The sequence below is a fragment of the Lithobates pipiens genome, unplaced genomic scaffold (assembly GCF_037356315.1).
Source record: "Lithobates pipiens isolate NorthernLeopardFrog02 unplaced genomic scaffold, aLitPip1_a1.2 Scaffold_1, whole genome shotgun sequence".
Lineage (NCBI taxonomy): Eukaryota > Metazoa > Chordata > Amphibia > Anura > Ranidae > Lithobates > Lithobates pipiens.
This window is the reverse complement of record NW_027507685.1, coordinates 147,363,826-147,381,305: the sequence shown is the minus strand read 5'-3', so window position 1 is coordinate 147,381,305 and position 17,480 is coordinate 147,363,826. Positions and strand designations below refer to the sequence as shown.

Below are 17,480 nucleotides of genomic sequence, written 5' to 3'. Positions count from 1 at the left end.
ACTTCCTATTTCTAGTCCCGTCATACGTGCTGTACACGTCATCGCGCAAGCTTTCTACGGACTGTTTGGCTATCCGTGTGTGGTCAAGTCCGTTCATTCGAAAGTAGGACGGACTGTCCGTCGGGTTGTATGACGGACTAAGTAGGCCATACAGTCCGCCCGTGTGTACGCGGCTTTACACTTCGCTGTTAAACGCGTGTTCAGATGTAGTTGGACACTTTTTTTCAACTGCCCCTGAACTCATCTGAATATATATATATATATATATATATATATATATATATATATATAATTATTTATCAGAGACCCTAGTGAATAAAATGCCAATTGCTGCATTATTTTATGTCACACTGTATTTGCCCAGCAGTCTTTTGGGAAAAAATACACTTCAATAAATAAAATAAAAAAACAACGAATGTTAAAGTTAGCACAATTTTTTTTTTTTTTTTTTGTTTTAATGTGAAAGATGATGCGCCACGAGAATCGTGATCTATCTTCTAAGCAAAAAAATTGTGATTCCCATTTTAGCCAGAATCGTGCAGCTCTACTGCCAGGGAGGTTAAACTTCACGACAGTTCTCTAACAAACCTCTGAAGGCTTCACAGAACAGCTGTATTTATACTGAGATTCAATTTCACACAGGTGGACTTTATCAGGTGACTTCTGAAGGCAATTGGTTCCACTAGATTTTATTTGGGGTTATCAGAGTAAAGGAGGCTGAATACAAATGCATGCCACACTTTTCACATATTTATTTGTAAAAATGTTGGAAAACCATTTATTTTCCTTCCACTTCACAATTATGTGTCACTTTGTGTTGGTCTATCACATAAAATCCCAATAAAATACATTCACGTTTTCAGTTGTAACATGACAAAATGTGGAACATTTTAAGGTGTGTGAATACTTTTTCCAAGCACTATACACCAGTTTTTGCAATGTGTTGTAATTGGCAGCTTGTACTGTTTTGTTGCGTTTTCAGTAAAAGCAGAACTCCAGCTTTACTTTCAGTCTTGCACAGTTGTTCCGGTTCCTCCTCTGTACTGAGATTGCTTACTCTGAACCACCCCAGCCTGACTCCTCTTCTTGGTACGTCCCTTTCATTCATTGCATTTCTATTCTTTGTCATGGAGGCTCAGCATCACATGTGGGCATTACCTACGGTGGTTTTTTATGTAATAGCAGTTAGCCTATCAACACCCACTCCTCCAGACTGACATACTCCCATCAGGAAATTGTTATGATCATATAAGTCTTCTAAAGAGCGTGCTCTGTGACCGGCGAGTCTATGAGACTCTGCTGTTTGGAGTAAGGGGTCGATACTGATGGATTAAAACACCTTTCAGTTTTTAATTGCAGTCTGTGCCCCCCTTGGGGAGATTTTTCCTCTCTTTTTGTCCTGTTTACCATTATCATTGAAAGTGAAGGAAAATCCCCAAATTTTGGGTTGTGCTCAAAAAAGTAATGTTCCAATAGTGACACTAGTTCTGCTGACCTGGGGGTCCCCAAGGAATTCTCTTAATCGGTGTGTGTATGTATGTATGTATGTATGTATGTATGTGTGTGTGTGTATATATATATGTATGTATGTGTGTGTGTATATATATATATATATATATATATATGTGTGTATGTATATATGTGTGTATATATATATATATATATATATATATATATATATATATATATATATATATATATATATATATATATATATATATATATATATATATATATATATATATATATATATATAAATTTCTTCTACATATTTTTGGTAAAAAAAAAAAATCGCAGTAGGCGTATATTGAGTGGTTTGCGCAAAAGTTATCGCATCTACAAGCTATGGGATGGATTTTAGGAACTTTTTAAAATGTATTTTTACTAGTAATGGCAGCGATCTGCATTATTTTTATTTTTTGGGATTGCAGTAGACAAATCTGACCCCAAATTACACTTTTTGGGGACCAGTGACATCATTATATTGATTAGGACTATAAATATGCACTGATCAATGTAAAAAATTCACTGGCGGGAAAGGGGTTAACACTAGGGGTCGTTCAAGTGGTTAAGTGTGTTCCCTCAGCATCTTCTGACTTTAGGGGGGATGGGCTTACTGGAAACTTTCCCGATCACTGGAAGCAGTAGATCCCTGTCGTGTCATCTTGCAGAACAGGGAATCTCCTTGTTTACAAAGGCAGTTCTGCCTCTCCTTACCACGATCGTGGGTCACTGGCGGACATCGAGCCTGCGGATAGGCTCCCCCCGCTATCTTTCTTGCACTGACTGATGTAAAGGTATGTTGGTTCGCACAGGGGAGCCAACCTGCCGCAGTATATCTGCGTGAGCTGGTCGGCTAGTGGTTAACCACTTATGGACCACCACACACTGATATACATCCTAACTTTGAAGAGGAATATCATTATCGCAGCAGCTAGCTGCCATAACTCTAGGGCTGCAACTAACGATTATTTTCATAATCGATTAATCGGATAAAATCATAAACAAAACAAAAAAATGTAATATGCCATTTTTCCATTTTATTTAAAAGTAATAATGAAAAAACTGAGTGTTCGGCTGGGTTCACACCGCTGCGGCAGCGAAAACCGGATGTGATTCGCACCGCACTGCAGTGCAAATCACATCCGATCTCTGTGCGATGCGAGTTCAGCCATACAGATAGTATGGCTGAATTCGCATCGCACCCGCCGCAAACTTGCACGGGACCCTTTTTTTGGTCCGCAGCAGAATCGGATCGCATGGGTGTTCACACCATGCAATCCGATTCCTGTCCGAGTTTGCAGATCGCACTGCGATATGCGAACTGATCTGGGGGTGTCATTAACATTTCACTTACACTCCCAGCAGTCCGCATAGGGCAGTGTGAACTGCCGCCGGGAGGCATGCGATGCGGGAAAACGCCGCGGATTCGCGGCGTTCCCGCATCACTCCGGTGTGAACCCAGCCTTACACTCAAACTGCAGAATAAAATGCCAATGATGGGGTTACTATTCCTCCATGCGACACACATGGTGCAGGGACAATTGCCCGCAAAGAAAGTATGGTTAATGTCAGATTCCCTTGCTTATTCATATGTGTATATATAAAGAGAATAATAATAGACATATAAAATACTTTCCCCCACTTCTTTCCATAGAAAGTATACATTGAGGACAATAAATAAATAGATATAGATATAGAGCGAGAGAGAGAGAGAGATATAGAGAGAGATAAATATTGTTTATGTCTAATATATGTGTAAAGGTAAAAAAAAAAACTGAAAAAGGGGAGTGTGTATATATTTCTAACACACACACGTGTCCCCCCCCCCCCCCCCCCCCTTGTGTCTCTGGTTCTCTCACCCCTTCATGGTGACAGCGGCTCCTCCTCGGTGTGCCGGGTGGTGTGGGGCTGAGTCTCAGTCTGGACCCGCGACACGTGACTCGGCCGACTCCTCCGAAAGGCGTGAAGGGCACCTCGAAACCGGGAGATGGATGCACGCATGTGCAGAGCACAACCTCCAGTCACGGCAGCGCTGGAAAGCGGCTTGGCGAGGGCTTGCCGCGCCTGCGGCGGGTCTATCAGAACGCTGCTGGGTAGAGGGGGGAGGAGGAGCCGAAAGCAGCGCAGGCGCGTTGCTGGCGAACATCAGCTGGGTGGAGAATGCGAGCAGGTGTAGCTGCGTGCTTGTGGGCATGGTGCATGCGTAGGACACCGGAGGATACACAGGATTCTAATAGACCGGCAGGGGGGAAGGTGCGGCCTAGGGATGCAATGGATCAAAAAACTCAGGGATCAGATCGTTCCTCGGATCAGAGTTACGGATCAGATACATTTTCGGATCAGCAAAGAAAAAACACTACCCCCCCCGCCACATTGTTTATTTAAATAAAAGCTGCATTTTATTGGGGGGGAGATAGTGTTATACCTTTTATTTAAATAAACAATCTCCCCCCCCCCAATAAAATGCAGCTTATTACAAGCATAAAAACATAGTCCGCATATCATGGATGATTTGCGCCAAGCTCACCACCGATCAAAGTTCCTCCAAACAGACCGCCGTGATGAGTCCCAGGATGACGCCTATTGGCGCAAATCATCAGTGATATGCTATGTTTTTATGCTTGTAATAAGCTGAATTTTATTGGGGGGGGAGTGTTATACCTTTTATTTAAATAAACAAACAATGTGGCTGTGCCGAGCGAGTGGAAAGGTTTAGATAGGATTAGATAACTACTATCTAATAGATAGTAGTTAGTTATTAGGTTAGATTAGGTAATAGATGTAGTGGTACCTGCATAAAAGAAGTTTTGAATGAGGGCAGGCAAGGCATCCAGCGTGACTCCTCCAGAATTCCTTCACTTGGGCTGACACAGGCTGAACAACTTGCGCTGGGGGTGACGTCAGCTCGCCGCCGCCGGGTGTACCAAGATGGCCGCCTGCTCCGGAGCTAGGCTGAAGGAATAGGCCACGGACCGCTATGCGGATCGCATGGTGCGGACCAACTAATCGATAATGAAAATCGTTGACAACGATTTTCATTATCGATTATTGATAATAATGATTAATCGTTTCAGCCCTACATAACTCCACTATCCTCTTCTTCGGCCGGCGATCCGCTTTCTGATAATCGTGTTCTCTGCAGCACATTCGCTGCAAAATCACTTTTATCGGCAGAGGCAGAGGGCCCCCCCTCCCGCCACTCTCCAGTGCCCTCCGCCACTTACTGGTGCCCTCTGACACTTACCGGAGCATGTCCATGGCAGTGAGTGAGAGGAAGATGGCTTCCACCCATCTCCATATCATTGCAGGACGGAAGCGGCGTCATTACATTTTAGTGTAGATATGAGATTTGAGGTCTTTTTGCTTTTTTTCTTTTACAAGGGATTTTTACATTCCTTGTAATAGGAATAAAAGTGAGACTTTTTATTTTATTACATTTTTTTTAAAGAACAGTGTAAAAATAAAAAATTTAAAAGGTAAAAAGAAAAAAGAAAAATTTTCAAACGTGCCCTGTTCAGCTGAGCTCAAACGCAGAAGCGAACGCATAAGTGAGTAGCAGCTGCATATGAAAACGGTGTTCAAAACCACATTCGAGTTATCGCCGCAATTGGTAGAGCGAGAGCAATAATTCTAGACCTCTGTAACTCAAAACATGCAACCTGTAGAATTTTATTTTTTTTATTTTATTTTATTTTTTTAAACGTTGCCTATGGAGATTTTTACAGTTAAGTTTGTCGCCATTCCATAAGCGGGCGCAATTTTGAAGCGTGACATGTTGGTTATCAATTTAGTTGGCGTAACATTATCTTTCACAATATAAAAAAAATGGGGCTAACTTTACCCTTATCTTATTTTTTTTATTAAAAAAAGTGTATTCTTTAAAAAAAAAAAAAGTGCGCTTGTATGACCACTTCGTAAATACGGTGTGATAGTATTGCAACGACCGCCATTTTATTCTCTAGGGTGTTAGGGAAAAAAATGTATAATGCTTGGGGTTTCTAAGTAGAAAACATGTTTTTAACTTGTAAAGAACAAATATCAAAAAGAGGCTCGGTCCTTAAGGCTCGGTTCACACAGGGGCGACTCAGATCCGACTTCAGGTCGCCCCTAGTCGCCTCCGGTCGGACAACATTTAAAAATCAATGTAAGTGAATGAGAGCCGTCTTAATGCACGCTACTGAAGTCGCTCCGACTTCAGAAAAGGATCCTGTACTACTTCAATCCGACTTGATTTCAATGTAGGTCGCCTCCAAGTCGGATCTCCATCTATACGGAGGCGACTCTGACAGAATTATCAGCTCTCAAGAGGGAACTCTTGGAGGGGGAACCCACGCCAATTTTTTTTCATAAATTTGGCGTGGGTTCCCCCTCCAAGAGCATACCAGGCCCTTAGGTCTGGTATGGATTCTAAGGGGAACCCCCTACGCAGAAAAAACGGCGTGGGGTCCCCCCCCAGATCCAGACCCTTATCCGAGCACGCTACCCGGCCGGGAAAGGGGTGGGGACGAGCGAGCGCCCTCCCACCTCCTGAGCCGTACCAGGCCACGTGCCCTCAACATGGGGGGGTGCCACGCGGCCCCCCCACCCCAAAGCACCTTGTCCCCATGTTGATAGGTTGAAAGGTATGGGATATTCAGGGTTTTAGGGCTCGTTCACACCCTACGTGCATGAAAACCACGCAGATTTCACTTACAGAGACATTTGTTTACTTCTGTTTTCATGTGCGTTTTTTCAGTCAGTTTTTAAGCACATTGACATCCTTTCCATGCGCTTCGGTTATGTGCCCTATTCACACGATGTCATGTCAGTGTTTTTTGTTTGTTTTTTTCAGTGCAGAAAATTGCGTTTTACAGAAAAAATTTGCACATGATACCAGTATTGTGGTGTGAATAGGGCACGTAGAGATCAATTTTTTTTTTTTTTTTGTGCCTTTGCAGAACGCATGCAAAAAAACTGACATTTCTGCATCACGGTGTGAATGGGGCCTAAAACAAGCAGTGAGGAGGCAGTTTATTGCCTGTCAAACATCCTCTGAAAAGAGATCCAGCACAAACTGCTTTTAAAAGGGGTGGCAAGGACCTGTGTGAATGAGGCCTTGAGGTTTATATTACTGACTGTTGCCAACTGTTACGTTATCAAAGATTACAATGGAATCAAAGGTGTTGGTCCAATCTCTGTCTGGTACATAGGAAGATACAACTGTAGCTATCTGTACATCATTCTGGATCCACTGCATATAACAAGTCAAGGATTGTATTCATGTAGAACTACTGCTTGGTTAGTGTGAGAGAGGGTCGTTGGTAGTGACATCTGTGACCCACAATGCCAGCTAGAGCTGTGACCTTCATCCAGACCTAGCTGCATCTGTGGTTAGGTTGCTATTGGAACTGACTTCCCTCTAAGATCTACATTTGCCTGACTATATCATGCCCCAGAACATGTATGCAGATTAGAAAATGAAAGTGACTGTAAGTCCTGGTTTGTTTACTTGTCCTTGTACTTTAGTGGCTCAGAATGTCTTGAGTGGGAGATTAGATGATAGCAAAGTAGTTGACATTCTCAGAAGAGGTCAGCATTTAAAGAGGAAGTAAAGCCAAAAAAAAAAAAATACACCCTGCAAGTCAAAGGCATAATGAGCTAGTATGCATAGCACAGCATACTAGCTCGTTATAAATAATTTACCTGAGATCGAAGCCCACAAAGTGACCCTCGTTCTTCTTCTCCTCCTCCTCCTCCTCCAAAGCCGCCATCTATCCCGGAGTGACTTCTGGGTATCGCGGCTCCGACGATGTCACTGGCCGGAGCCGCGATGGCGTCACTCTCGCATGGGAGCCGCCACTAATGGCATGATCGCCGTTAGCAGCAGCATGCTCAGTGCGCATGCGCCTTAGACAGCGGTGCCTGTCTTTTGCAAATATCATCTAAACTGTGTAGGTTTAGGAGATATTTCTTTCACCTACAGGTAAGCCTTAATCTAGTCTTGCCTGTAGGTAAAAGTGGTCTGTAAGGGTTTACAGCCATTTTAAAGCCTACTAAGGACTCGTGCACACTGCAGCTTGAAAAAACGTCTCCTGCAAGCTTTTTTGAGCTCTCATTTTTTTCCTGCCTGGAAACTGCCATGTTGGCAAATGCTCCCATGCACACTATGGCTTTTGTAGGAGTTTACAGGCAGAATAAACCCCCCACCAAACACGTTTTTAAGAGGAGCTTTCGAGAAGAAAAGACACATAAGGGCCTGGAAACGCATGAAAAAGCTCAAACACACAAATAAAAATAGGAAAAATTAAGCGGGGAGGGTTGTAAAAACACAAAACGCTTGAGGCTCGAAGTGTTGAAAAAAGTACAAGCTGCTTCAAGCTGAAATAAAAGCTGAAATAGCTGTAAAAGCAGATTTATTTATTTATTTATTTATTTGAGCTGCAGTGTGCTGCACAGGTCCAGTATATTGATCAGCAGGTAGGAAGAGGGTCCTACAATGGCTTCATGACGGCTTTACCAGAACTGGATTTTCACTGTCACCTTGTGGTTTCATCTTTCTTATAGCTGACGACTCATTTGTTATCACTGCAGAATGAATATCTTTTATCACGTAAAGCAAACATTCACATTTCCAGCTGTTCACAGTATAAACAGTGGAACGTCTCTTATTTGCTCTCTTTTGGGCTGTTTAACTATAAACCCTGGAATACTTTTTTATCTGATCAATGAGCGAAAAAAAACCTGTTGATTCTGCCAGCAATCCAGTGTTGTCCTGTGTCTCATGCTTTGTGCAATGTTATCAGCCCAGACCAGTTGACCTAAGAACTGCAGAACAGCCTACCTTTTTGTTATGGGGTATAGGAGAAGGAGGCATCCTGTAGTCTTAACTCCCTTCCTGTCCTAGAGTGATATGCTGCTGTTACGTAGATCCATCACAGTGTGTGTTTGTGGTTGTTGTGATCCTAGGACAGGAATAGTTACTAACAGGGTCGTAAGATAAAAAAAAAAAGTCTGCAAAAAGAAAACCAATTCAACCACCACATTGAAGGATTGATAAGCATTTGTTCTTTGGTTCAGATACACTTTAAAATGCTTTTTGTTTTTTATCGAAGGATGATTTGCGGCAGAAAGTGCATCTCAACACATTCGGCTTCTTCACTAATGGATCCATGAATGTGAACATCACCAGCTTGTCTGTGAAGGATGAAGACCTGACCCATATGGGCAATTTACTGGTAAGTGATGGACATTGCTGAAACTTATTTTGGGAGCATTTAAAGTGGTTCTAAAGCCTAAACATTTTTTACTTTAATGAATTCCCTGCTTAAAAAATGCTTAGGCATCCATTTTAACCTTTTGCCCCCCTCTTTTACTTACCTGAGCCCTCAATCGACTCAGCGCTATGCTCGTCTGCAGATCTTCTCTTCTCTCACTTCTGTGTCTCACTGGCTTTGCTGAGGCACCCAGTTACTGTCAATCAAATCCAGTGATTGAAGGAGTAAGTGGTGGGGCCGAGGCTCAGGAGTGAGCAGGCACAAGTGCCCCATAGGAAGCTGCTTCCCATGCCATGGGGGCACTCAACAGATAGGAGGGACTAGGAGCTCCAGCAGGGGACATGAGAAGAGGTTCGGGCAGGTAAGTATAGAAATGTTTGTTGTTGTTGATTTTTGTTGTTTTTATTTCCTTTTATAATCAGTTTAAAGCCACTTACAGCTCAGACCTCTAGGTGTGCTTTCCCACATCTTAAAGAAGAATTTCAGGAAAAAATGTTTTTCTTATGCAGTGTGGCTTTATCCTCAATGCGTGGGTTTACGGCTTGTTTTTGTCTAGGGGTGAGGAGAGTGGAGATATACTCGCCTAATCTGCTGTTCCCCTGATGCTCCTCCCCAAACCCCCCCCCCCCCCCCCAACACACACGCATGCTAGCAGTCTTGTGTATGGATGGTTCCTGACAACATCACGACTGTAGACCAGCTTTGGATGCTTGGATGGGAGCAGCGGTCCACCGCTGGACCCATGTGGGAGAGTGTTGTTTTCTGGAAGATTGAAGGATCAGGAAAGTATAGCCTTTCATGCGCCCCTGGGCAAAACGAGCAGTGCGGGCATAGCCCCACTGCATGGGAGAATTTATTTTTTCCATGGCGTTCTGCTTTAAATGGCACCTAATTGTTGCCCATTCACTTGACAATACACAATCAACCATAAATGCAATTGTTTCAATTTGATCTTTCGATTGTTTGATACAGAAGGAATCAGAAATTTGTTTAGGTGAGCACGTTTTCAGCCAGTACCGAGCTGATTTAAGAGATTTCATCATTAAAACAAACCTATCAAAAGATGGTATTTTACATGTATGGTCAGCATCAACCCCCTGGTGAGTGCTGTATTATTGGTACAGTCTCTGTATTTTTTTGTGAATTTTTTTTGTTATTGTTAACCTTTAATGACGTTTTATTTGATGCATGTTTCCCAGGGGTTAATGCGCACCTGTTCTTCTGGGTCAATGGCTCAATGTGTTTAAGACTTTATTTAATTCAGATTATTTTATACTGAGAAAGGAGCAAAAGTGCTTTTTAGTGATAATAATATTTTTATTGTAATACGGAGGTATTACATTAACCAGCCTTGTGTTGGTTTTGGCAGTAGACGGGTATGCAAAAACTTACTTTCTATTCACATTGTACAGACTGACTTCCCTGGATAATTCTCCTTAGGGAAATCTCTTCCTGGACACCTTGGTGTGGAGGGCAAACACAACTTGGATAGGGGTGGTCACTGTATTTTTATTTAATTTATTCAAGATTTCATTAAAAACGGGTTTGATTATAGAGTGGTTATGACTAAATGCTTAACAGAGTTCTTTTTAAATGCATGTTAACCTCACTTATGAAAGGCTTGTGTGCCACACCGAACAAAGTATTTCTTTTTCAATTCCTGTTGATGCTGTAATTAAGGTTTTAAGTGGGGATGGTGAAGCTAATATATATATATATGGCAAAAGGAAAAAAAAAGAAAAGGAAAAATGGTGCAATCTGTTTACTAGTTTTACAACAACAGACTGTTTGTTTTGTGTAATATTACCACTGGTTGTCCTGCAAGTAGGTCCATTTATTTTCTACTTGCTGTAACAAGGTGACAACACTATTTATTTATTTTTTTTTTTTCTGGAGAAAAATCCCTGCAGTGTTGTCACCTGGGGTTCAAGTTCTGTGAAATGTCCACAGAGGTTTTGCGGCGATTTTCCTGTCACTCGCAAGCAGGTGACAGGTAGATTTTGTCCCCACCGAGCTAACACTCTATCGTGAAATGCTGATCCCCTGCATGTAGAGCGTCAAAGGGCAGAAACATCCTAAATGTCTGTGCTGTTCCCACCGGGCCTTCCCTCCTGTCTAACCCAGGTGCTTATGTGACACCACATGGGATGGACGAGCGAGGAGGGCCAGCAGTTAGCATGCCAGAACAAGACTATCACAGAAGCTTCCCTGTGCCACATTGCATGGTAAGGAAACCTCCACTACTGTAACGTGTCCTGCTGACCCCCCCGGCAGCAAATCGAGCACAAGTTCCACATTAGGAAGTTACATTTTTTGGGGTTTTTTGTTTTTTATATTGAATTAATGCCATTTCTAAACATTATTTCAACAGCTTGCTGATAACACCAATGTTCCAATGTGCACCAATGTGTAACTGTAGATGTGAACATTATTTCAGGGGTTCCGTGAGACTCTTCGCCAAGGGCTCCTCCAAGGTAAAAAGGTTAAGAAATCCTGTTCCAGAAAAAAAGCGAGTCCATCTATGCAATACCTAATAAAAAGGAATTGCTATTTTGTCCCTCATTCCTAGTGGATCAGCTACCAGCTGTCCTAAAATCATAATTTCCCTACAACACACATAAATTAGAAAAGTAATTATGCCAAATTTGAAGAGAGGCTGGCATGCAGTGTTTTGGATGTTAGACAATAAAGGCAAACACCGCTTTCAGATATGCATACTCATTGCTCATCTGTGTTGGCACATAATGAGCCAGCCTTGGTGTATTCATATATGAAGAAATGTCAGAGATGCTTTCTTTTATATAACCACATCCTGGATCTGATGGTTATGAGTTGAACTAGTGGGACCCTTGATGGCTGCAGCACAGCTATCATAGGATAGCAAGCAACGGGGCAAACGATGAAGGGTATTTATCTGCATACTTCGTGAATTTGTCTGGATTTTATCAAAGGAGCTCATGTGGTGTGTGTGTTCTTCTGTTTTTATTTTTTTTATTTTTTTTTCACTATTTATTACGCTTATTTTTTAACAGACTGTAATCCGCACTTTTTAGTTCAAAATATCTATTCATCTTGTATGTGAACCCATCTTCTATTTTAAATATATATTTCAGTTAATACACAGTTTACACAATACTGTATTATATATATATATATTTTTTTTTTTTCATGCAGTTTGGATTTAGCTTAGACAGGACCAAGAATGATGGCTTCTCAACTTACCTGGTAAGTGTATGTGATTTCCTGAAAACTTGTCCCGATCACATACATATATCTCACATCAGTCAGCAGGCCACAATTCACATTATTTTGGTGTTAAAATAAAGGCTTCTTCTTGCTGTAAACAAACTAACTGCACTCCCTTAACTCTTAAGCAAGTCATAGATCATACAATTCTCACCGTTGGTGGAAGGAAAGATAATTGCTCAATTTCCCATAACCACAGTCAGTGTTGATGGCAGCAGTGATTGCATGCAAAAAATCTGTCGGGCTGGTTGAACTGAAATCAATTTATGGATCAACTTCAGTACAATCAGCCTGCCCATAGATGGATCAAATCTCGGCTGCTCCCTGCTGAACCAGCCAGTATTCGATCCACCTGTGGCCAGCATTAGCCTAGAAAACCTATGTTATGTGGTCTCTGGGTTCCAGTTACTACTCCAGAGAGTTCATTGTTTTTAGTGAGATGAGTGGGTCAAAGGAGCTGCCCCATGTAGATAGATAATCGCAAGCTATACATAGGAACATACTTTCTAAAGGCTCCTGTATATGGCTCGGTTTTCTTTTGTTCAGAGGAAAACTATTCCCCGCTCCATGCTAAGTGTAGCTGGGGCAGTCTTCACAGTTGGCCTTTTTATATGGGCAGCTGCAGCACCCACTGCTTCCTGAATATACTGCCACTGCCCTACATTGACCGCATCTGATAGGATGCAGTTACTGTTAGGCTGATCATTTTCCACCTGGTTCAGTTGATTTCTCAATCAAATTTTGTTGAGTTATGTTGATACTTGCAGGGCCACCTACGAGGACCATAAAGTAAACCTGTCATAATCTGGGGAATTTCAAGCTGAGTACACAAAGAAAAAATGATTTGGCAGAGTTATAGTGAAAACCGCATTTCAGAGTTTTTGGAGGTCCAGACAGCTGGATTTATATTTAACGCTCAAGCCTTGTTCCAAAAGGAAAGCTTGGCCCTGTCTTCTCAAATCATTTAAAGCTTTACATCAGGCACATATGAAGTTACATCGCTGAGTGGTTTGTCCTACTGTTGACCTGCTGCACTAAAAAAAAATCGAAATTAAGAGAGAGTACTTGTTTTGGGGGTTTAAAGGAGAAGTACAGCCAACAGCCAAACCTGCTGTTGGCTAATGTCCCAGAGCCAATGCAGGCTCTGGAAAGATCGTGATCATATGTTCGGGATCTGCCCACATGCCTGGACCGACACCTGACTTAGACTCTCAGCAAGCCGCTGAGAGCCTGAGCCAGCCACTCTCGCCCCTTCTACAGCCCAGAGCTCGAGTGAGCGAGGAGAGGGCAGGGCAGAGCAGAGAGCTGCTGACTGACAGTTGCTAGCTCTCTGCTCATGGAGAACTGAGAGATCAGCGGTGTTTTGATGGCTTGGTTCTCAGTCTTGGAGCCAGCAGGGAACAGATGCAGCATTGAAGTGATGCTGCATCCACCTAGGTAAGTGTGATTAAGAAAAAAAAACTGTCTTTAATCGTACATCACGGGACACATAGCCATAGTAATTACTATGTGGGTTATAGTCCACCTTCGGGTGCTGGACACTGGCACACCCTAAACAGGGAGTGGCCACCCTATAGAACCCCTCCCATACCGGGAGCATCTCAGTTTTTTTTTGCCAGTGTCTTAAGGTGTTGGTCACGAGTGAAGATGTGCTGTGCTGAGCACCACTGGAGAAATTGCTGGGGCTAGCTATGCAGCCATATTCATTCAAAGTGTCTTTTAGGCCAAGATGAATGGTACCCAGGCCTTGTGTCCGAAGAAACAAGGCTTTGCCTGTAAACAATTCTTTTTATAGACCTGGACCCCGGGATCCTGTACTTTTGGTATTAAGGCCATGAAGTTTTACTGGTGGTGGTGCTATTACAGGTCCAGGATTGTGGGTTTTCCTGAGGATCCCCAGCTCCTGAAGGTTTGTTAACAGAACCCATCGTGAAGGTTGAAGATTGAGTCTGTTGGTTTTTACCACAGAAAACCCTGCAGTGGGAAAGTTAAGTGGAGTTTTCTAAGACATTTTGGAATTTTCTTATGAAATGTCTCCTTTCATTAGTAAATGTTGTCATGCCTATGTGTCACCGCTATGGGCTGTATGGAGCACATGCCTTCTCATGCTTCCTCAAGAGACCACGCTGTGTTCGGACCAGCAGGTTTCTTTTTCTCTGCAGCCAGCAGCAGACCTCCAGTAAGTCTAGGGGGGAGGGTGGTTCTTCTCCAGACATCCCCCCCCCCCCCCACTTGTGCTGTATTCTCCCTCTCTTCACGAGGAGGAGCGTCAGGAGAAAAAAAAAAAACATGATCAGCACGCTGCTACTCAACGGCTCCCAGGCTCTCTCCTTGCCTTTTTTTTTTCCCCCTCACATGTCGGTCCTGTAGGAACAGAGGCCCACGCTTGCTCTGGGCTGGAGCTTAGGGTGATATTGGCATCCTCCAACATCCAGCACGGGAATGTGTTTTTTTAAAGCACCATTATTACTGCTGCAAGTTGGCGGAGGGACACTAGCATAGAGGGGCATGAAAGCGGTTGGCATCACAAGCATTCACTTTGAGACATTTACTATTGCATCAGGCTGAGCATTAATAGCAGCAGCAGTGGCTGACTATTACTCAAGCAATGGATGTGATTTCTTCTGGTAGTACTTTTGCTTTGTGCATCGGGGTATGTTCAGAAGGGGGGTTGAAACACCCCCAAAAAAGAGCTAAAAGGGTCTCCCTCAGTCTCTGGAAAGACTACTCTACAAATGACCTCTTCCCCTGAAAAAATAAGTTTAGCAACTTTAATTGCATCCCTGTGTGGTCAAGATGCGACAGGTTCTGTTCCATTTTCCTAGGACCCTTAGACTGAGGAACTAGGGGCAGGAGAAGACTAATTCCCTCAGGGGACCGTGGTGAAACTGATGACTCCTCTTCTGAGGTGTCAAATGCAGGAAAGTCAGCTTTCGCAATCTGTAAGATAGATGGTACAATTTCTTTCTGAATGATCGCTCTGCATTTATGTACCCTTAACTGAGTGTTTGGGTTCGCTAAGGCCTCCTCAAGCTGTGCATGCTTTTTTCTGTCCATTCTTTGTTGGAAAAGTTTTTTGTATCTGGAGGAGAATCCAGATTAGCATTATTTTTCCTTTCTAAAAAGTTTTCACACTTTGTCCTATGGTAGAGAAAATTCACTAAGTAGGGTATACCAGCAATTAATGCTACTATATCCTTTTGTGAGTAAGTTTGACATGTCCAGCAGACAATACTCAAATACTTAGGGATCCAACGGATAAAAGGTTGAAATTCTTATTAGGGAAAAAAAACAAAAAACTTTTTTTCTCTGGCAGGTTGAGTGTCTCAGCCTGCACTGACAGTAATTGGTTAATCGTTGAGAGACCAGTTAAACAGATGTTCAAGGTTATCCTGCTCAGCAGGTCCATGTGGCAGCTTTATGTTTGCAATCGTTGCTATGACAGATTCTATCCTTTTTAGGGCTTACGCTCTTCACTAAGCGTCATGCAAGAAGCTCCTGGCTAGTCTTCCTTTTTGCGGTGAATCGGCTGTCTGGGGATATTTTGGATAATATATCTAAGGAATTTCTAGCAAAAGAAAGTTATCCCTTTTTGCCATTTAAGTGATGGCGTGAATGTATTTTTATTTCAAAGCTCTTTCTTCTGTGCCAGGGGCATCAGCCTCCAGGCAGTCATGACAGCTTCTGCTGTCAGGTTCAAAGGGTAATCCTCAGGGTTAACCCTAGGGACAAAAGATGTCTTGGTGGAGGAAGCCTACAAGATACTGTAGCCTTCTTATGAGGAGGTGCCCCCGCTTGCTCAATAGGAAGAATTCTTCTGCAGTTCTCAGGGATCTGGCAGAAAGAGTGTCAAGACAAATGGGGGACTTCCTCAATAGCTCCAAAGGTACAACCTGGCGTTCCAAGAGTTTTCTCCAGATCAGATCATACGTTCCTAGAGATCCAGAGAAAAAGTAAATCTTTCTCTCAAGCATTGGACCATCTTTTGGCAAAATGTGTTCATGGTGGCCCCCATGTAAGAGCAGAGGTTGGGGTTTGGTTAAATCCAAATGGACATTCTAGATCTCAAAAATCTGAAATTTAAATTCCTGAATATTATCTTTTTTTTATTTTATTTTTTTTGCATGAAGTCAATCCAATCTGTTATCTCCATCCTACAAGGAGGAGAACTTCTGGTGTCAATCGACGTCAAAGATGCATATCTCCATATGCCTATTTCCTCGCTCACTAGTAATATCTACTTTCAAAGTGGAAAAACTTAATTTTCAGTGTGTAGCTCTGCTTTCTGATCTGACTGCTGCACCTTGAGTAAAAGGGTTCTGGCTCCTCTTCTAGCCAGATTGAGGGCCCAAGGTATAACAATTATGGTTTACCTAGTTGATCTGTTCTTGATAGACCGGTAGCCCGTTAAGACCAAAGTATGGTCACCACATTCGACTACCTGGAATATCTAGGTCAGATTCTCAACCTAGAGTCTTGACTTTTCTGCAAATGGGGTGAAAAAATAAAGCTGGCCTTGAGTGCTTTCTAAGGACAGGTCTCGGCCTTATTGATATTATTTCAATGACCACTTGCTTTGCATTGTTTGGTTCATGGTTAGCATTCTTTGGTTAGGGTGTGCCAGTGTTAAGCACCTGAAGGTGGACTATAACCCACATAGTAATTACTATGGCTCTGTGTCCTGTGATATACTTCAAAAGAAAAGCATTTTACAGGTAAACTGTTATAAAAATCTTATTTTCCATACTTTTCCTACTTTTCTACGCTCTTTCAAGTGATGGTCGCATAGAATTCCCTTTAAATCCAAATGCCAGAATACAGCGCTATATATTGTATTGTAGTAAATGAACAATTTGTAAAGTGACAACTGGAGTTGAGCTTTAAGCGCGTTTCTATGTGTGACGTTAGAGCTGCACGATTCTGGCCAAAATGAGAATCATAATTTTTTTGCTTAGAATAAAAAATCACGATTCTCGCAGGTAAAATCTTTCATATTATACAAAAAAAATGTTGGGCTAACTACTGTGGTGTGTGTGTGTGTTTTTTTTTTTCTCCTTTTTTTTTAATTAAAGTAATCTTTTCCAAAAAAATACATTTGGCTCTTCTACCCAGCTACTAAAAAAAATATATATATTTAATATATTTGTTTTTGGGGGGGTGGGTTCTAAGTAATGTCTAACAAGTTCTAGCAAAAAAAAAAAAAAAAAATGATTTTAACTTGAAAACAACAACTGTCAGAAAAAGAAGGTTTAGTGTTTAAGTTGTTAAGTTACTAATTTACATACAGAAATCTATTCCTTTTGAGGTTAAAGACAAATTGATACAATGTTTAGACTTAACATTCCACTGATAGAATGTTTTAAAACTTGGCAGACTGCCCAGACTTTGAGTTTTGATGGCTGAGAGCAGAGAAAAAATTCTCTGCATACAAATTCTCGGCATACCAAAGATGGGACGATCAACCGGAAAAAGTTGCGA

General features: G+C 42.1%; 1 protein-coding gene across 4 annotated transcripts in view; it reads left to right on the top strand.

Annotated features, from left to right (window-relative positions):
• Positions 1-17,480, top strand: part of GPR107 (G protein-coupled receptor 107) — a 168,788-nt gene that overhangs the window by 15,343 nt on the left and 135,965 nt on the right. For 2 of the 4 annotated variants that reach the window (XM_077478264.1, XM_077478273.1), the window contains exons 2-3: positions 8,595-8,717; positions 11,931-11,982. In XM_077478264.1, coding sequence (XP_077334390.1) covers positions 8,595-8,717; positions 11,931-11,982 — 175 coding nt within the window. The remainder of the gene's footprint in view (positions 1-8,594; positions 8,718-11,930; positions 11,983-17,480) is intronic. The other 2 variants (XM_077478255.1, XM_077478281.1) reach the window with 1 other exon arrangement.